This window comes from Dysidea avara, chromosome 5 (assembly GCF_963678975.1).
Source record: "Dysidea avara chromosome 5, odDysAvar1.4, whole genome shotgun sequence".
Taxonomy (NCBI): Eukaryota; Metazoa; Porifera; class Demospongiae; order Dictyoceratida; family Dysideidae; genus Dysidea; species Dysidea avara.
In genome coordinates, this window is record NC_089276.1 from 35,835,009 (window position 1) to 35,857,664 (window position 22,656).

The 22,656-nt window shown below is 36.8% G+C and overlaps 1 protein-coding gene across 2 annotated transcripts; it reads right to left on the bottom strand.

Annotated features, from left to right (window-relative positions):
* LOC136256039 (uncharacterized) lies at positions 1-21,871 on the bottom strand. Of its 2 annotated transcripts, XM_066048957.1 has the most exons (9): positions 21,689-21,870; positions 21,414-21,633; positions 17,584-17,952; positions 7,206-7,235; positions 6,540-6,833; positions 5,972-6,033; positions 1,547-3,224; positions 635-928; positions 1-185 (listed from the first exon to the last, which is right to left on the bottom strand). In XM_066048957.1, exons 3-9 carry the CDS (start codon positions 17,936-17,938, stop codon positions 178-180), a joined length of 2,721 nt encoding a protein of 906 aa, XP_065905029.1. In that variant the 5' UTR covers positions 17,939-17,952; positions 21,414-21,633; positions 21,689-21,870; the 3' UTR covers positions 1-177. The 2 variants fall into 2 exon arrangements, with proteins under 2 accessions (XP_065905029.1, XP_065905030.1); XM_066048958.1 differs by lacking the exon at positions 7,206-7,235 and having other exon boundaries at positions 21,689-21,871.
* Positions 21,872-22,656: the final 785 nt, after the last annotated feature.

Consider the following 22,656-nt stretch of genomic DNA (forward strand, 5'->3'; position numbering starts at 1 on the left):
AGGATTTACAGTTTCAGTACTCCCACAGTGACTAGCTAGTAGTTAATTTTAGAAGTTACTATGTACACAAACATCAATTAAGAATACACAACAGAAAATAGTTAACAGTTTAAAATGTACAGCATTATATCTACAGTTTATGTTAATAATGAAGGAGTTATCCTGAGTACTTCTCTTTCACAAAGCTGCAAAGATAACAGGTGATTACAACAATTCTGTACAAGTGTACATACTGTATAAGGCTACTTAAACTTTATTATCATATGTACTGTAGCTTTTCATCCCATGGAGTAGCAATGTGGGCAGGTGGACTTTTTACAAGCTAGCTATGTGCGTCCAAATTTAAAGCTGACCTGACAAAATTCTAATCCTGTAGCTACTGGACTGCAAAACTGCATGTGAAACGGATGCATTCAGCCAACACTAGTACAAACATTTTTCTTGCAGTACGGAGGATTATGAAGTTTATGTGGTCTGTGTTATATATTAATTTTGGCCCTAGTACATATGACTCCTATTATATACGTATTATTTGGAAACCTCTGTGTTGCAGCAAAAACTTAATGTCTATTATGAAGAGGTTTCATAAAATGTAAAAATTTGTATACTTTTCACCTAATGTAATGGAACATACCAAGACTGTTTGCTAGTTTTTCCATCACCATGTCATATTCTTCTTCACCCTTCTGCTCCAAAACTTTAACAAATCCTGTGTACTTGTCCATCACACCCACCAAGAGACTGCGGTATAACACATCATCAAGGAGATATGTTACCCTATCACTCTCCAGTGATTTTGTCTCTATCAACATTTTATCATAACGTGTGATCACTCCCTCAGCAAACAGTGATCCCAAAATAGAAGTGATGGAGAGTTTTGTAAGTGCATCACAATGCCTTCTTAATTTCTGCATTGCAACTTTAGAGCCTGTACAAAACATATGGCATACATTGCTGTTAAATTTGTCTCTATACTTTTAGTTCATAAACATATACTTGCTGAATTGTATTCAAACATAATGGTTGTGTAATGTTTATTTGGCTACAAGCTAAGGGTATACATTTTGTGGTGGTGTATTGTAATCTCTATAAGCTTTTCATGGAGAGTACAAGTGATACTTGAAGTAAGCTCAACCAGCAAACTGTGAACATCACAAACATCACAAATTTCAAAGTTTAGCAAGTGTACACAAGTTAGGCTCTCATAGCTAAGATAATTGAAAATAACTGTTCTTGACAGCCTAACATACGAATGCTATTGGGAAGTCACTGATCACATTTCTAAGTATACTGTAATTGTAGTTCTTAGCATTATGTGTTAAGTCAAATATTAAGCTTCAATGACATGATTATAACAGATCACATGCAACAGTGTAATAGACAGTGCTGGTCACTGTAAAGTGTTAATAATAATACTAATAAAACATACATTGGTTTAAATCTCCTGTATGTATGCTTTAAAGTATATATATGGTGTTAGTAAAGAACAATAATAATAATAACAGTGCAATAGACATGTGTTGGCACAAGAACATGAGTAACTCACTGTTTCCTTTGAATTTCTTGTCATTTACAGAAGGTGGCACACTATTGTTCGGCAAAACAGTTGTTGTGGGGGACCTCATTTGCTGTTGACATCCAGTGGCATCTCTTCCATTCTCTCTGCAAACATTTGAAGGACCATTAGGCCTGCCAAAGGGATTATTATTGAATGTAGCTGACATGGAATTAGCAACAGGAGTAGCTGAGCTGGTACTCATTGCATTTTGTACTGTTGTCAACATTGATGGCTCTTGTACTGCAGCACAACTGTAACTTTGTGGAGTGTGTAACAAAGGAGTATGGGAAAATGTGCTAGTAACTGGCAATGGTCCCACTAAATTTGTATTTGGATAAGCAGGAATAGCAGATGACAGATGGTTACTTCCCATTGACATTGTTGGTTGTTGTGTCACAACGTGATGATTAACTGGTGTTATAAATTGTGCGCCATCAACCCATCGTTGAGCATTACCTGGTGGAGGGAAATGAGCAAAAGCACCTGGATAATAATAAGGTTGACTGTGATAACTAGTTGTTGAGGAGGTAGTAATGACACTAGGGACTGGTGGATGATCAAGCAAGGACTCCAAATGTTGCCTCTCTCTTTGAAGTACATCAAGGAATACTCCATAGGTAGGATCATCAGTAATGATGATACGCACATCTGTTAGCAATGTAGGATTGTGACACTGGTAACTACAAAGTGTTGACAACATCACATTTGCTGTTAATTCACCATATATCCCAGAAGTAATTGGCGAGAATGAAACAGATTTGTGACCAAATCGTTCTGCCATGATCATTGCATTGTTATAGGCAATCTGTAGTAGGGGAGCACACTTCTCTTTGTGCTGGTATTCTGTAGGACCAACTGCATGGATGATCATATTACACTTCAACATTCCTCCTGCACCAGTTACAACTGCATTGCCGGCTGTCAGCATTCCATGTTGACTGATCAATTTTGTGGATGCTTTTTGTACTTCACCATTACTAGCTCTATCAATATCAGCAGCCACACCTGCTCCATGTATTAGCTGAGCATTTGCAGGATTAACTATGGCATCAACATCCTCATCAACTATATTACCAAGCTTTATGGTGACTCTCCTGGAGATCTTTGGCAAGTCTATAAATGCCAATGCTGTTGATATGGAGCTATTAGTTGAAGGTCTGATGGTTTGGGCTGGTTGTTCATTAGAATCATCCATGATCTGTGTGCCATTGAAGGTATTTTTGTACTCATCAACTGCTGTGTAGGCCTGATGTACATTACCAACTGATATTGCATGTTTCTCTAACTCAGTGTTGGTGGTTAAACATTTGTTCTTGATATTCTCATTCTCCTTATTAAGATTTGATGCCTGAACCACAATACCACCACTGGAATCTTCAGGCACACCTTCTATTGACTGAGCATGTCTGGTGGATAACTCACCACTACTATGGCACTGTTGCTTATCGAGAGGATTGGAAAGAGTCCTATGTTGAGACTTCATCTTTCCTTTTAAGTGTTTACGGAATTTTTCTACACTTGACCAGCTTCCTTGGATAGCATAAGTCGAGTTGGTACATGTCACTAAAAGGTTTTCCTCTTCAATTAATTTGACTGTGTCGTCTGATGAGATAAAAGCTTGAACACATGAAGACTCCTCTATTTTCATGGTAACCTTTTCTGTTAGCTACATGAATATAATTAAGATAAAATGTTTAGCATGCAATACATACATACCATATAGAGGGAAACTTTGTAGGGGGTAAACTTTTGGTGAATAGCAAGCTAATTGCATTTGGCAAATAAACTTTGGTGAATTCAAGCACAATCTTTATAAAGATGCTAATCTGAAGTGCTAAAAATAATTTGCAGGTTAAACTATGGCATATTAGTATACAAGTACACAAAAAATTTTGGAATTTTCAACTAGAGTAGGGACCATAGCACATTGATAAAAAGTACTGAAACAAGCTGGAGTAGTCCATGATATTAAATTACAGTAAAACAATAAGAAGTGTTATATCCCTACTGTGCTCAAGATACCATAACGGAAATGCACAGTAGGGATATAACACTTCTTATTGTTTTACTGTGATTTAATATCATGGATTACTCCAACTTGTTTCAGTACTTTTTATTGATGTACTATGGTCCCTACTCTAGTCGAAAATTCCAATTATTTTTGTGTACTTGTTTGTTAACTTTTTTGTAAATAATTTTTATAACTGGTGAACTCATGCATACCGCATCTGAAATGGTGCCGCGTGCTCCAGCTTTATCAATTATCGTCTGAAAAGTGAAGTATCCATTACGCTTCGTTGTCAGCTATGTTCAACCTATTACACAGCATTTCGAATGAAGAACTTTTCCGGAAGCACCTCTACAATCTATGCATACCAAAGGAAATAGTGCCGCGCCCCAATTTTATTAATTATCATTTGAAAAGTGAAGTACCTATTATGCTTCGCTTCCGGCTATGTTCAACCCGTTACACAGCAACATTAATCAAGAACTGGTTGAAAGACACCTCTTCAATCAAAATAGCCACTATGAAAAATACGGACGATTTCCATTTCGAAGGGAAGCCATCACGTGCTCGCACCAAATCGACACCTTTCCCTGTCAGCAAAGATGAATGGGACACAAAGGAGGACACTGGTAAGCCCATGAAGAATGCATTGTACGTACCGCAGTATGCCAAAAGGCACCTGTCGGGTTGAGGCAACGTCGAACAGTGAAATAATCAAGCTCATAGCCTTAGCCGTTATCAAGTTACGCTTGTCTGAAGGCATCAGTCAGTTACAGTGGAACCTCGATTATCTGAACACCAATTAACCGAACTCTCAATTATCCGAACACCAAATCGACAGCTCAATTAGGGTATTTTGTCAAAAAGTGTATGCTTTATTAGAGTAGTTGAGCAAAGCTCAGTATATAAATGTATGGATGTTCGATCTTACGAACTTTCGATTATCTGAACACCCTTTCCCCCCAATTAGTTCGGATAATCGAGGTTCCACTGTACTTACTTACTTACTTACTTACTTACTCAGTTAGTCAGTAGAAAGTTCCATCGAATAATTTTTTTTAAATTCCATAGCAACTTGTTGAAAGTGTTCCGGGTTGATCTGAAAGCTTGTTTGGGTTTAGTTTTACCTCACCAATACTGCCTCATCATCGTTAGGGAAAATTGAGGCTGGTTTTTGGGTGATGTTATTTTGCGGGCCACGCCTACTCCTTTGTGGTCCTTACTATACAGTTACTATTGTACTGTATGATAATATAGCAGATCACCTAATTCTTCAGTTTCCCCTCCAAAGTTTCCCTCTATACAGTATACTGGATTACAGACCACACAAATGATACACACAAATGTCACAAAGTCCAGACCTATTTGGAAGTCCACAAATTTAGTGTACTAGGACTATAGTACTTTTACAGTAAACAGTATGTGTTGCATTGTTATACCAACTGCATCACACTAAGAATCAACATTGCCAGTAGGCCTGAGTCAAATATGCTCAAAATGTTGCCCAAAATTCTTTCAGGAATTTCCCAAAATTTTCACCTATTATACTCTTCAGTGTTCCCATTATGTTAGCAATATTTCTTACAATTATCTTGAACCATTTTAATTAATGCTTAGTTTTGTATGCTGTAGTAACTGTTTAGATGTTGTAATGTTCTGTGTACACCCCAGTACAGAAGAACAGCCTCGGCCAAGTACTTGGAATTTAACAAACCAATCAAGCAAATTGAAGCAATCAGAGTATTTCACTAAAAAGTGACTGTTGTATTAGAGAGTATCAATCTAAGAAGCTATGTACAATTCATTGATGCCATAGGCGGTGGAAAGGGGGGGGAGCTAGGGGGCTGAAGCCCCCCCCTCAGAATGATATCACGTGAAATTATCCTTCTTGGAGTGGGGCTGAAAACCGTGATCAAGATTGAGATACTCTAATAGAGCAGTTACTCTAATAAAGCAATCACAGTAGTAGAGTAGTGTGTAGTGAGCTATGTAGTAATTTTTATGTAGTTTATCAGTATAAATTCGTAGCTGGTGAGGTGGGCAGCTATTGTCAGCTGGTTGTGACCTTTTTTTTTTTTGGTCTCACCTTATGAAACCAGAGACAATGTAGTGCTTAGTTCATTTTTTTACCATAAGTCTGGATCCACTCCTGGTCAGCCCCCCCTCATATCAACTACTTCCTCCACCCCTGTTGAGTGCTCTATTATTATGAAATTAAGCTCCATAGTTTGAAATATCCTGACATAGCACTCCAGCCTATTGTGCTTTTTATTATGCTGGTATGTTTGATGCAGGCCTAATTGCCAGGCAGAAATAATAAAAAAGAAGATTTCTAGCTAGCAGAATAAGTACACTACACTTCAACTCAGCTGTTTCCACACTGTAGATACATGTAGTAAACTCACCAGAGGAAATTGAGGAGAAGGTGTTGGATGCATATCGGCAGAATGTTCTGATTGTGGAATTTCTGTTAAGAACACATAACAGTATAAACACACATTGCCATGCAATCCAAACACTTCCCAGAATTATTCATAACCTCATCAAATATATATAGCTCAGTTTTGTTTACATAGTTGCAAGGTAAATTTGTTTTGGTAGGACCTCAAAATCATTCTTATAGGTAAAATGTATATATAACCATTATAATTGACGGGGGCCTTCAACGAGAGTTGCTTTTGCATACATGTATGACCTTACAGTACGCAAGGAAATTTTGACTTCAGAAAGAAAAAAATTGACAAATTGGTTTATTCATCAAATGAGGTGGCCAGAAATGCCTTTAAAGTACATGTTTCTATCTACCAATTTTTTGATATTAAATTCGTCAAATCTGATGAAGTGTGAATTGGTCTAACTTTTATATTATGTCATCAAAATTTGTACTATTCAGAAATTGTTATGGTCAATTTGGACACTACAAATTAGCAAGGGGTGAACCCCTGCAAACATATGATACTGTCTACCACTTACCAAGCTTCCTTGCTATTTCTTGATACAAGGAATCATCATGTTTGGCCATAGTTACAAGAAAGCCTTTGTACTTATCCATTTTATTCTCCTGTAAACTGGGTAATATGACTTGATTAAGAAAATAGCTCATCCTTTCTAGTTCATCTTTCTCCTTCATCTCAATCTTCCTCTTTTCATCCATATTGATGACATTATTGGCCAACAGTGATGGCACTAGTGGCAGGATATGGAGGGTAACAAGACTGCTTCGTTGGTTTATGATAATCTTTTTTGCAACAGCACAGTCAGAATGATCTAAAAAGACACAGACTAAACTTAATAATATTGTAAGGTTATACATGTAACAGTTATTAGTTTCAAAGAGGCAGAAGCATAATGTAAGCATCATTAAGTGATATTCCAAGAGTATAGCCATTAAATGTAGCATGTGTGCTTAATTGGTTAGTTTAAATTTTGAGGTATGGTATAATAAATACAATTAAGCTATAGGTGATGATAGTGTGAGGTGTAAATGCTTTGCCAACAATAGTTCATTTCATTGAATTCAGTTTCTTTGCTCAAGAACTTATGGTTTATAATGCTAGTCATGTGACTTATGCATGTTAGTATCATCAAGAGTAAATAATGGAATTTACTCTTGGTATCATGCATAACTAATATTATCACCTTGAACTTCAGCCTCTCCATCAACAGCATCTACATGTACAAGGTAATTATAAATTTTAACAAATGTGCACACAAATTCTAAGGGTGTAGATAGCATGTTGTATGGTAGCTACTTTTATCACACACATGCTATCATAAAATAAGAGATTGGTAAAAGCATAATAGGTGAATTTTTGTTGAATTACTTGGTACCAAATAGAATCAAAGCTCAAAATAATCTAATGGAGCAGTCATGTAGTGATACTGTAAAATTAGTAACTTGCTACTGTAGAGGAAACACAACTTAAGATCAAAATACAGTGTTCTAATAGCACAGTCACCATGGTTACTAAAGAACATCCATACATACTTAGAAATATTAATATCTAATCCAAAACAGCCAAGCTGTAAAAAAAGAGTGCGGCCCTCAGAAAGGCTATGGTGAAAATGATGTGAAATCAAAGGTGGCAGCCAAGAAATGGCTGTGATGGTAGGTTAATGGTAAAAATTTTAATAACGACAATTCAGGTGAATTTTGCGCCAAGACCAAGCAGCACCAAATTCACCTGAATTGTTGTTATAGTCAGGTTCACTATGTCAAAAAATACACTTTTGTTCAAACTTTATGGGGATTAGCAAACCTATACATTTTTGAAAAGCTTAGAGCATGAGGAATCTGAAAATCAATGTTTATATTTGCACAGATTCCTACAAGGTCAGCATTTTTTAAATTTCAAAGTGACAGCTAATAAATACGAAAATTCTAACATATCAAGTTTAATTTGACATAAAATTTAATAACTGAACTCAACAAATTCTCTAGTGACATTTTTACACATCTATTCATTAGAGATGAGACAGTTAATCATGAATAATTGAAAGTTTTTATAAAGGGAATAGAAGAATACCTATTATACTGCAATAACTCAGGAATAATATATAGTGAACAAACATTTTGGATTATTTGGGTATAACTGGTGCAAAGTAGTTATAACTAGTGCAAAGTATAATTTGACTTCTACTAAAAAAGTTTAAACCTAAAAAAAGCTGAAAATTTAGATACTCTAATAAAGCAGTCACTTATAAGCAGTCAACTTTTGAGCCCATTTTGTGCTAATGTGCTTACGTACGTATATATTTAGCATAGTTAGAATTTTGAAACAATTTTCATTTTAAAATTACAGTAATTGGAATTAGGTCTCCCCTAAAAGGGAAGTTTCCTTTTCACATAAACATGTACAATTGGTAACAGTGAATTTACTCTGATCACTAAGAGCAATTTTATGCACCAGATAGACATGCACCGACAAGTTAAAATTGATACACAATCTTTGAAAATTATAGGATCCACTGTTACCTAACTATTAATCCAATGAAAATTTGCTTTCCAGTGACAGAATGATTGCATATCACACATCTTTAAATAATCCAAATACTGCCATTGTCGATGGAGTGACTCTTATCCAGAAGATGACAAAGTAAACGAGGACATTTGGCACAGTAATAAAATATCTAGCCAACATGTTTTTAATGACAGGCTTACAAGTAACTGCTCCATGCTAAACTGCTAGTGCCATTACAACAATTTATCTTGCATAGTTGTGTGGTACAGATGAATATTTAAACATACAAGTAGAAGCAACAGTGCATAATATTTATGGCCCCATATAAATATTATGTACTCTTGGTGGAAAGAAAATGAAAATTTTGAAGTTGGATTAGGGATCAAACAGTAGGGAATTGCTATATAAGAAGTTGTGAAAAAAAGAGAGGTTGCCTATACATCTGCATATATACTAGTAAACATTTAATCCCTATACTTCATTCAGTCTATAACCACGACTGAATTAGGGATTAAATGTCCACTGCAGCATATATGCAACCTCTCTTTTTTCACTGCTGTATTAGACTAAAGTATAGGGATTAAATTTAGGACTGTTTTTGTAACATAATTATGACCGGTGAACCCACACATATATTGCATCAAAAGGAAGAAGGGCACCTAATATATGTCTGGTTGCATGCTCCCTATGAATCAAAAATGGAGGTAGCCATTACACTTCATGTTCAGCTATGCTTTTTCATTACACGGTGTTGCAAATGAAGAACAGCATGAGAAGTGTCTCAACTATCAATCATATTGCTATGGAAAATACTGGCGATAAGCTTACACAGGCACAGTTAAGCCATATCATGCTATATAGTGTGAATTGACACCTTGCATTGTCAGCAAAGAGAACTAGAACACAAAGACAAACGCAAGCCCATGATGCATGTATTATATGTCTGCGGTTGGCAAAATCAAGTCTGTATGTCAAGTTATATTTGGCTGTCAGTCAGTCAGTCAGCATAAAATTCTGTTAAATAAAAAATTTCTTTAAATGCTATAGAAAGAGTTTGGGGTTAGTCTGAAGACATTTTTGAGCTTGGCTATGCCTAATCAATGCTGCTAATTAAGCTGTCATGAAGGGAAATTGAGACTGGTTTTAGGGTGATACTTTGAACTGGAAAGTTCCTGCATGATCCCTACTACGTAGTACTATCGCACTGTATAATGCATCAAAAATGACAACAGCAACAAAGCTGATGATTGTTAGGCTCATATCTTCGAATTAACTGTATTAGATATTAATACATATATGTATATGTACGTAGATACATAGCTGTGATGTTTTTATACGCTACATCTAAATGTTAATAATTCACTTTGTTACATGCAATAACTATCTGCAAAATTAAGTTTCTTGGCACTTTAGAGACTATCAATGGATTCTATATGGGTGTGAGAACATAGAAATAGTGTTTGTTGCAAATAAGAGGCTGACATATGCAGAAATATGGACTGATATTTTCAAACTGCTAATTAACTAACATGTAGGTATCTGTATAAATGTAAGCATCGATTTCCACTGATCTCCATGCTCTCAGCTTTCTAACAATAATTATGTAGACCCATAAATTTTGAGCAAAGTTATCTTTGACATAATTAACTGTGTCAATACATGCCACCAACTGGTGCAAAAGTACTCTTGGATCTAGTCAGGGTGAAATCATAGTTGCGAATTGCTAAGTTTCAAAGTTACCTTTTAAAGGAGAAACCTAGTATTAGCTAATCTCCTGAAATTTATGCCTAACATAAGCACACTAACTAGGATTTTCACAAAAGTTACTGCTACATTAGAAATATGGACTCAAAATCGAGTGCTTTATTGGAATATGTGACTGCTCTATTAGAGTAACTCAATCTTTTGTGCTGTTTTTAGGCTTGAACTGTTTCAGTGGAATCCAAACTTATACTTTGCACCAGTTATACATAGAATTCATCCATTTATTCTGGAATATTCCTCAATTCTTTTTGCTAAAAATTATTCCTGAGTTATTGCAGCATAATGGATGCTCTTCTATTCTGTTTGTAAAAAATTCTAATTATTCATGATTAACTATCACCTCTAATGAATAGGGATGTGAAAAATGTCACCAGAGAATCCATTGAGTTCATTAATGAACTTTTATGTTAAATTAAAATTGATATTCCAGGAAATTTTTACTTTATTAACTACCATTTTGAAATTTAAAAATGCTGACCTTGCAGAAATCTGTGCAAATGTAAACATTGATTTTCAGATTCCTCATGCTCTAAGCTTTCCAAAAATGTATAGGTTTGCTAATCCCCATAAAATTTGATCAAAAGTACATAGTGGACCTGACTATTATTAAAATTTTACTATTAACCTACCGTCACAGCCATTTCTTGGCCACCATCTTGGATTTCACATCTTTTTTCACCATAGCCTTTCTGAGGGCCGCACTCTTTTTTACAGCTTGGCTGTTTTGGATTAGATTTCACTTCTTTTTGTATTTGTATATCCCAAAGCCGGCCTATGACCAGCTTTAGGGCTTTTTAACCTATCATTTTTTCTTTACCACAGGAAGAAGAAAAGATGAAGCAGGGTGATTTCTTTGTAGCTGAACTCTCTACAAGGTGATCCTTCTAGCTGATCTCTCTACCGGATGACTTGTTTGTAGCTGAACTCTCTACAAGGTAACTTCTTCTAGCTGATCTTTCTACAGGGCGATTGGTTTGTAGCTGAATTCTCTACAGGGCGATTTGTTTGCAGCTGAACTCTCTACATGATAGTTTCTTTCCAGCTGAACTTTACAATGTAATTCTTCTAGCTAAACTCTCTACAGGGTGACTTGTTTCTAGCTGATCTCTCTACAGGGTGACTTTTTTCTAGCTGAACTCTTTACAGGTGATTTGTTTGCAGCTGAATTCTTACATGGTGGTTTCTTTGTAGCTGAACTCTCTACAAGGTGACTTCTTCTAGCTGATCTCTCTACAGGATGACTTGTTTCTAACTGAACTCTCTACAGGGTGATCTGTTCATAGCGGAACTTTCTACTGGGGGATTTGTTTGCAGCTGAACTCTCTACAAGATGGTTTCTTTGTAACTGAACTCTCTACAAGGTAACTTCTTCTAGCTGATCTCTCTACAGGGCAATTTGTTTGTAGCTGAATTCTCTACAGGGTGATTTGTTTGCAGCTGAACTCTCTACATGATGGTTTCTTTGTAGCTGAACTCTCTATTAGGTACCTTCTTCTAGCTGATCTGACTACAGGGTGACTTGTTTGTAGCTGAACTCCCTACAGAATAGCTTGCAATGTAATATAATTCTATAATGGAGTAAATTATAAACGTAGCTGAATGCTCTATTAGGGTGACTGTTCTATTAGAGTATCTCGATCTTGCATATGCTACACGTAGTTGGCTTTGAAATCATAACTCAGTAGTTTGTGCTCTGATTCTTCTGTACTACTGCAAGGACTTTCTATGATAATTATTCCAGCTTCACACCGATTTTCAGCTCACTGCTCTAAGCGGTTTGCCTGGTAGGCGTGAAAACTAATAGTTTTTTATTCATAAAAATCGATCGCGTAATTTTGACACAGGTTGGGTTTTGTGTCATATCTGGATGGCCTTTAACTGGATTCCTTTCAAACCACAAAAAGGCACTCCTACGATAGTTACTCCATCTACATAGCAATTTTCAGCTCATTCCTTCTAGCGGTTCACCCTGTGGGCGTGACAGACCTTCGACCTAATTTTACGCAACTAATCGGTCCTAACTCCGTGAATGTTAATCGGAATCCTTCCAAACTTGGTACTGAGATTTACCTTAATGAGCCTTTTACGTGTGCCAAATTTCACACGTGCGCCAAATTTCACACGTGTGCCAAATTTCACACGTACCTCCACAAAGCCGGCACTTGTACGTGTGCCGCCTTTGTGGAGGTACAATGCGAAAATGATACTCCGCCAGTATTCGCTTACTGCTGAGGACGAATTTCCTGACTTTGACATTGGTTAAGTTAAGTACGTAGGTAGTAATAAGTATATAGTTAGGTAATAAGTATTATAGTCAATTACCATTATTACTCCAATTTCAGTCCGATTGGAGCACGCATTCATGTTTTATGGTGGATTTTGCAAAGTGTGCGAAAAGAAGTAGAAGAAAAAAACGAAGAAAAAAAACCCAAACTGTGGCCGCTCGTATCTCGGAAATGGCTGGAGCGGTTTTCTTCAAATTTGGAGTGTGGACTACCCTACCTAGCCGGCACTTCTGTAGCAACTTTGGTTTCAATCAGATAAGGAATCACGGAGCTACAAAGGTGTGAAAATCGCGTTTACTTTCTTCCTGTAAATATACTCACAGTGTGGCTCGCCGGCTTCTTGGGCCTCATGACACACTACCGAGTGTCTTGATTAAAGAGTCAAGATCAGTTCTCTTAAGTACATAATTAAGGTGTATCGGGCACAATGGAGTAAGCGAAAAACTGGTGCAGCTAGTGCTCTAAATTGTAGTATGCAATTTCAGAGGCACAAAGACACATGTCTAATGTATGCCACTTTCTTGCTCAAGTGATCTCTATCTTGTGGCTATAATGTACTTGAAGTTTGACATTTGCTTAGACTGTGTATCAGTACTTAAAACCCACATTAGTCTCAGTGATATAGACAATAGTCATAGTCAGTAAAGCTATTATAGTACATGTATTATTATGTGCTAATTGAAGGAGTTAAGATGAGATTGATGGTAGAGAAGACTGACCAAATAATAGTAATAGTAATAAAGTTACACTGATGGTCTGCTAGCAACCTGTGCTAGCAGCCAAGTACAAAAAAAGTGTACATTAGTTAACTATTTGTATTAAAATTAGGGGTAGTAGCAATATTACAACAATTATAGCAAGGGCAGCGGAAGTGATATGTACATGAATTGTTAGGGTTAAAGTGTTCAGCAAAATGGTTCCAGAGGTGATCGTAAATCAGTGACTTGATTGTGTTGAGGTGTAGATCAATGTTGATTGGGGGGAGAGCATTCCAAAGTCTAAGGAGTCGATTAAAATAAAAATTACGAGTTTTATTGTTGTGTGAGTAATTGTGTAACAATTTGTGGGTTGTAGCTGATCTAGTCCTGCTGGTGCTAAAAGATACATAGTTGAAGATATTAAAGTGGAGATTTGGCTGCTTCAAAGATTTCACAAAGAAGAGAATATCATAAAAATCAAGCATATACATCAAAGGAAGGAGTTTTAGTTTAAGTAAACGAAATTTGTAATCTAAAGTGTAATTATTTAGAATATATTTAGAGGCTCGCCTTTGTACTCTCTCAAGTATAGTAGTGTCTTTTATTAGATGTGGATTCCATAATTGTGAACAATAAGTAAGTTGTGAGCGGACAAGTGCTAAATATAGAGATCTTCTAGCTTCCACTGGCCCAGATCCACCAAATGTTCGTCTCAAGAGTGCCAGTGATCTATATGCCTTGGAGCAGATCATGTTGTAGTGATTATTCCAGGATAGATCACTTGACATTTGTATTCCAAGATCTCGATGTTCACTTAGATGTTGCAATATATTCGACTCTATGTGGTATGATGTTGATGACCTGTAGTTAAAGCTAAGAAACACACATTTTGAAATTCCAAAATAGAGTTCATTAGTAATACTCCAGTTGAAGAAGGAGTCCAAATCCTTCTGTAAAAGCACACTGTCTGAAAGTTGAGATATGATTTTCAATAGCTTTGTGTCATCTGCAAACAGAAAAGGTTTTGAGGAAGTAACCTCTGATGGCAAATCGTTCACATAGATTAAAAATAATAGAGGGCCAAGGATACTTTCTTGTGGAACCCCAGACAACACTGGTAAAGTGTCAGATAACGTGTTGGTGATACGTACACAGTGTCTACGATTGGTCAAGTAATTTTTGAACCATTGCCGTCCACTGATACCTATTTTCCACAATTTAGAAAGTAGTTGGCTATGTTGAACCATGTCAAAAGCCTTTCAAAAGTCAAGGTATATAACGTTGACTTGGCGACAAAGTGAAATTGCTTCGTAGATGTAGTTGAGGAATAATAGGAGCTGTTGAGTTGTGGATCTACCCTGAATAAAGCCAAATTGAACATAGGAAATTGTCCTGAGCACATATTCACTAACATTATTATAAATCAGTCTTTCCAATACTTTAGAGATGTTAGATAGCAGGGATATGGGACGGTAGTTACTAACTAATGAACGATCATTTGATTTGTGAATAGGAATAATTATATGAGCTTTCCACTCTTGTGGTATATATCCTGTAGATAAACTTAGGTTGAACAAATAACATAAAGGACGAGACAATGACATTGCACAGTGTTTAAGTACTCTGGGTCTGATGCCATCAATGCCAACTGCTTTAGAGGTATCTAACTGAGAGAGAACCTCAAAAAACTTCAGCTTCAGCAGTAACAGTAAGTGAGCTCAGAGATTTGAGCTGCTGTTGGGTATCATCATAGTTGGGAATTGGATGAGATGGTTTGTTAAATACTGAATGAAAGTAACAATTAAATAAATTGAGATTTTGAATTATCACAGCTAGCTGTCGAGGTGTCCAAATACACTATAGGTGGAATTGATTTGGTTTTAGATAAGTTTCGTATGTAACGATAAATCACTGAAGTGGAACCAAAGGCGAAATTGTTGATAAAGGAAGTTTCATACTGTGCTTTGGCCTGCATAATGCTCTGTTGAAAACTTCTTCCAATTGCTTGAGACGGGATAAGCTGTGAGCGGTGGGTGAACGTCTATATGTTCCTCTGCGGGTACGCAAGCACTTCATTTGGTGTCGAAGATTACTATTGAACCATACAGGGTACTGTGAGTGATGCGACTGATACACAGGAACAAACAGAGATATGGCATCGGTTATGACTGAACTGATAATGCTCCACGCAGATTCAACATCTGTTTCCTCAAATACTGTAAATGACATGAATTAATTATATACTGTTCCATTCTGCTAAAATCAGCTTTAGAGTAGTCATAGGAATAATAAGTAGCCTTTGGTGGTGCCGGTAGAGTAGACAAGCATATATGAAAAGTAATTATGAAGTGGTCAGAGAAGATGATAGTATTGTGAGGATTAACGACTACATCGTACACTAATTCATCGCTGTTTGTAATAATAAGGTCAAGTATGTTGCCTCCAGTATGGGTAGGTTCTTCAATTAATTGACTAAAGTTGTAATCAAATACAAGGTCGCAAAAATTATTGGAAGCCTGAGATCCTCCCGATAAAGTTTCCCAGTTTATGTCAGGAAAATTAAGATCACCCAGAATAATAATAAAAGATGTAATTAGGAATAACCCTTTAATATAATCAAAAATTGGTTGCGCATGTTCTCGCGTTGAATTTGGGGGTAGGTAAATGACACAGAGAACAGTTTGGTGAGCCGTGTTGACAGAGACTGTTACAATTTCTAGATTATCAGGAGACGGTAAAAGTTTACTTGGTAGAGAGTCTTTAACAGCAAGCATGACCCCACCTCCTCTAGATCCACGATCCTGACGGTAAATATTATAACCTGTAGGTAAAATCTCATTGTTGAAAATAGACTCAGTAAGCCAGGTTTCTGTGAGGGCAACAATTTGGAAATCCACGGAGTACACATAGCTTTGTAACTTGTTGAGTTTATTCACTATACTTCTAGCATTAAAAAGACATGCCTTCAGTTCAGTTTTAGTACTGCAACTATCAGATACCACATAATTGCTTGAATTTGGTGTAGCAAAATTGGAACTAGGGTTTATATTCAGGGGTGATAAATTTTGAATTTGTTGTATGCATGTAGAGTTTGTGCTATTGGATAGTCAATTTGAAGCTGCATCCATCTGGACAGTAGAGTCACCAGCAGTGTAAGAGGACTTACAGAAGTTGGAGTCTGGACAAAGCCATAGGGTTTCTTGTTAAGATATAAGGTATTGCCCCACATCATAATATTTTTCCTCTCAATTCCATCATTTATTAGGGCTCATCTTTCTTTTAGGAGAATATTATTGATTTCACGCTCATCTTTGGTGAGGTCCGGTTTGATTGATATTTGAGAACTCTTGATGGAGGCTCTATTTGAAAGTACTAGGGTGGCATCAAACATTCTGAGGAATTTAACTAATATTGGTTGAGGTTTGAAGCATTCTGTCTGAACTTCCCAAGCCGGTGGAAATCTTTGAATGAGGCAGCTGTAAATGATGAGTCTATGCTTGATATTGTATTTAAGATTTTACCCAGGTCGTGTTTTTGGCGATCAATTCTAGACATTTCTGATGGGGGCTCTTCTACACCAAAAACAACAATGTTGAATTTCCTGTCTGATGTTACTGGAATTTGTTTAGGTGCTTCAGTTGGCAATAAAGGGTGTGCGTTGGACTCAGTAACTTTACTGGCATAGGTATTTTGTTTAAGTTGAGGAATCTGATCAGTGTTGGTGGTAAGCTTGGCTTCAAGATCTTTTACTCTTTTTGATAATGAATTTTGTTGATGGATTTCATCTTCCAGCTTGGTAATTTAAGACAAGAAATGAGGTGCTTCCACTAAGCTCGGGGCTTTTATATATAAATGTGTGAAATTGTTGAGAAGTGCCACCAACTTTATAATTCTGCTATAATTATACCGCATAAATATGTGCTATACTAACTACTTCTTCCATTGTAATGTAACATGCATACAGTAGGCATGGATAATAATACAGTAGGCATAGATGATAATACAGTAGGCATGGATGATAATACAGTAGGCATGGATGATAATACAGTAGACATGGATGATAATACAGTAGGCATGGATGATAATACAGTAGGCATGGATGATAATACAGTAGGCATGGATGATAATACAGTAGGCATGGATGATAATACAGTAGGCATGGATGATAATACAGTAGGCATGGATGATAATACAGTAGGCATGGACTTTTACCGGTAGTCTTAGAATTGTATCTTCAAAGTGAAAAGTATAGATTAAACTTATTATCTATATCTGCTTGTTATTTTATACACATAGGGACTATACTGACCTGTTGACACTCCTCCATATAATCTTTCTCCACTCCCATCACTACCTCTGTCTCCTTCCATTAGCCTTTTCCTGATTCCTCTGGCCAGTTTCTGCAAGCTTGCACATCTAAATTCCTCCATAACTAATAGGAGCTTCTCAAATGATTCAGTATAACCAATGGACAAAGCTTTCACTATGCTGTTTAAGAACAACTGAGCTCCTTGTATTTCTGTTGGCATGGAATTCACTGTGGCTTTTAATTCACTGTGCATTAGGCCTTTTTGGGTTAATTTTGCACGAAAAATAGCATCCTTCATTGGTAAAGATGCTACCAACTGCTCGTAAAAGTCAGTAAACACATCCATAGTCATCATCTTGTTCTAGATACCTGTAGTGATAAGCACAAACAAGTACAATAATTCACTGCATTTAATTGTAAATAATTTTCAAATTTTTAACTTAAACCTTTTTGCACAGCTACCTATATGTAATATATAAACCATGGCTACAAGGTGTATTGGACTTATATACACCCCAACTCCGAAGTCAGAGGAAGTTTACTGTTGGTAAACGATGAGGCGAATGTATATAAGTGCAATACACCGAAGTGAGCCATGGTTCATATGATATATACCATGTTTCTAAGTTAATCCGCACTACATTACTTACTAACAAGCCATACGCACACAAACCAACTTAAAGTATGTACTTACACTTAATTCGCCATAGTTTGGCATGGTAGACATGCTGGAAACGTCCCTCTCACAATTCAGCTCTCACAATGAAGAATCAAATTGATTGTGGGACTTAGTAAACATATCTCTGTATATCGCCAGGACTTGTCCGTTCATATCAACAAACGTAGGAGCAACGTTATTGCTGCCACCCATCATCGAAGTTGCTAGGTATGGGTATAAAATGACTCCAGTGGTTGGACTCGTACTGGCTGGGGTGATTGATCGCCTAGCGTGACGAAGACTATTAGCCTGAGTCATCTGGGTGATTAGTCATGTTAGTGTGGGCGTCATTTGCCCGCCCACGTCGGGCTATCAGCCCGTAATCGTGACACAGTAATGTGTCACGTGACATCCCAGGTGAGTATATATATACTTACCTGGGTGAGTATATATATACTCAGGTATATATATACTCACCTGTGTGTTGGGGTGTATATGCCCTATATGCAACCAGCGGCGCCTTTGAAGTTTCACGTGACCATGGTATCCTACCTGAGGTGAGTATACGTATATATACTCACCCAGGTAAGTATATATATACTCACCTGGGATGTCATGTGACAAATTACTGTGTCACGATTACGGACTGATAGCCCGATGTGGGTGGGCGAATGACGCCCACACTAGCATGACTGATCACCCAGATGACTCAGGCTAATAGCCCTTCGTCATGCTAGGCAATCAATCACCCCAGCCAGTATGAGTCCAACCACTGGACTCATTTTATACCCATACCTAGCAACTTCGATGATGGGTGGCAGTAAGTAACGTTGCTCCTACATTTGTTGATATGAACGGACAAGTCCTGGTGATATATGGAGATATGTTTACTAAGTCCCACAATCAATTTGATTCTTCATTGTGAGAGCTGAATTGTGAGAGGGAAGTTTCCAGCGTGTCTACCATGCCAAACTATGGTGAATTAAGTGTAAGTATATACTTTAAGTTGGTTTGTGTGCGTATGGGTTGTTAGTAAGTAATGTAGTGTGGATTAATTTAGAAACATGGTATATATCATATGAACCATGGCTCACTTTGGTGTATTGCACTTATATACACCCCTCCTCCTCAGTCATCGGAAGTTTACTGTTGATAAACACCTCGGCTTCGCCTCAGCATTTATCAATAGTAAACTTCCTCTGACTTCGAAGTCGGGGTGTATATAAGTGCAATACACATGGTTTATATATTACATATATACTAGTAAATAAAGAAGTAGAGTTTGGTGGAAAATCCCTATATATATATATACAGGGTGTATATTGGCGTGTCATACAGTAACAATTGTTTTGTTTAATGCCAAAGTGAGGATTTTCCTACAGAGCTGAGCTACCATCATCCATCTCTTGTTTCACTATTGGATCCTCACTTCATTTTAAAATTAATGTTGTTAATATACTAGTTAGTTTGGTTTTTCTGTTATAGCATACAACACATGTGTAACTGTTCTATTTAGGGTGACTGCAGAGGACCTCGTATCATATCAGGGAGCTTGAGAGGGTCACTCGTTATTTCATATATTCACTGTGCTAGAATTGTGAAGGTTGTATACAATCACTGGACTTGAATAGAAACAAAGCTAAGGAGATGAGTGTCAATAACTAAGATTGCTGTGATATAGTTGGCTTCTATTTTGCAAGTACTTTTAATGCATATAGTAGTTACTGTATATGTGCTGCTTCATAAGGTTCAATATCAAACACAAAATTGTTGACACTGGTTACCTATGCATTTTACACATTAACCCTGACTGGATTTGAAAAAAAAGGGGGTTTTCCACACACATCGAATTCTATGAACTCAGAAGACCATAATTCAGTATTCACAAAACATATTAACCTGAAACTTTCTCCATCCACTAAGCTATGTTGGTGCTCAATACTGACTAAATTAGCCATTTCAAAGCTGAAGTTATGTGTTGTCAAATTGGATGTGTGTGGAAGATGTACCCCTTTTCCCAAATCCGGTCAAATCCTTTACTGTTTGTACTAAACACTCTTTTGTATGTCAAAGGGGATGTGACAATCAAACGGTTACTACATTGTATGGTAGCTATTGCCCAGAAGGCTCCATACTGGACCATATAGCTACATACCATATAAAATCCCTTTAAAGTCTTTGAAGCATGGGATGTAAAGGTAGTGTACCTACATACGTATATAGCTATGCTTTGAAAAACCCTGAATTAATGCATATAATTATGTAATAGCTGTTATAGTTATGTAGCAGTCCCTTATGCTATGTCTCATGGAATTAAGTTATGGTCTTCCAAGTTCATGGAATTGGATGTGTGAGGAAGACCCCCTTATAGCTCTACAACATCAGCTAAGTATTGAGAGAAAAAAACCTAACAATTGGTGAAGATATGATTTTCATCTTGCATTGACAATAATGTACTACATAATTATTGTTTATTGTTTTGATTGACATTAAAGTGTAGCCTGTTATTTTCAACATCATTGTAGTAATGTGTTGTTGTATTTGTATCTATGGTGTAGTATAGTTTCAACAGTTTCCCATAATACTGCATAGCTACTGTTAATATAATTATTACATATATTGTGTAGCTATATGTCATTTCTGAATTAGTTTTTATTGTCTTGTTGAAATACATTAAGAATTGTGTTGCTATTCTTACGAGACATGTTATTGTAACTATCACTTTCCAAAATCTGGGTCTGTCCCTTGTACTGCTTAGCTATTATCCTATGTCCTGACAAACAAGGTAACAATTACAAAGCTACTATTTTACAAGATATATACTTTTAGAAAGAGGGTCAAAATGTGAGCATTTCCAAATCAAAACTGATAATTTTTGACTGAGCTACTTTATACAGTTCCTCTATACATTAATGTGTATATAAATATGATAGCCAAGCAGAAAGTTAGGTCACATGTAGTATACAGGAATTGCCAAAATTCCCACATAGTTTGTTTTTCACTCATTTATGTATAGTTAACACATAACATAACTTGATGTGTCAATTATCCTCTGCTTCTACAAAGTTACTGTAGCAGTATAGCTACCTTACAACAAAGCTATTGTTTAAACAAGTACTTATCACTATCAGATGCAGTATAGCTAACTACAATACTATTTATAGTTACTCACCTTCTATTGCTCCACTGATCTAGCAGCAGTATATACGAGTGTCAGCCAGTATAAGCCGGCCTTCATAAGATGACAGATTCACAACTATAAATCTTCTAAGTGTCTGTTCATGATATGATTTGTGGTGCCTATATAGTATTCAGGTAGACCAATTAGTACATCGTCAACATCACCAACTTGGTTTCCTTTCACCCACCCCTTTTAGTTCACACTTCACTCACTATATAGTTACAATACCACTAAAGTATTATACCGCAACCATACAACGCTGTTACCTGACCAGTACTGCAACTATTGTAGCTGCACAAATTTCACCAGACACAACATTGCGTTAGGAAACCTGGCGTGACGGCTGAGATCAGCGTTCGCCTCGGCGTTCGCCGGGTACCTGCATGCTGACCCGAATTCCTGTGATGATGGAGTTGTTGTCATAAAGTGATCACGAGTCATGGACTCTTTAAACCGTATGTGACCTGGATTTGACCCCAAAGTGCTGGTCACTGTAAAGCGCTAATAACAATATGTGACTTTGACAGAATTAATTAAAACTGTATGGGGCGTGCGCCAAGCGGACAAATGTGACTCGTATATCTGACGGTATATGACAGGAAACAATTGGTTTCTAGGTTTTGAAATTCATCTGTAGCTATGTTTAAAGCCACATAAACTTAATTATTGCATGGTTTCTCATCCCCACCCGCATCGCCGTCGGTTTTTCTCGGTTTTTCTTAACTCATCAAGTAGTTTTTGCACTGGTCAGGGGCGGATCCAAGGAGGGGGGCACACAGGTAGAAGTCACTCCACCGAAGCACACTCCGCGAAATACGAAGCATGAGCTTTTTAGGGGGATCTATTATGCCCCCCCCCCCCCCCGTTGATAGTTCAAACCATGTGGCACTGGAAGATACTGAGTTAAAAACTAGAATTAGTATTAGTGTTGTTTTAGTTCTAAGGAACTAGAACTAAATCTAGTTTTAGTACAGCAATTTAATTCTAGTTCTAGTACACTAGAATTGTGGTCTATTTTAGTTCTAAAACTAAAACTAAACTAAAACTAAACTAAAATTCTTTCAAGTTTTGGTTCAAAAACTAGAACTAAACCAAAACCTTTAAAACTTTTAGTTCAAGAACTAGAATTAACTAAAAGGTTTCTCAAGCAATCCTACATAAAAGGGTGTTGTACACTATAACCACTTAACACTTTTCTTTGAAGATGGTGATGCCTGCAAATGCCTGCAAATGC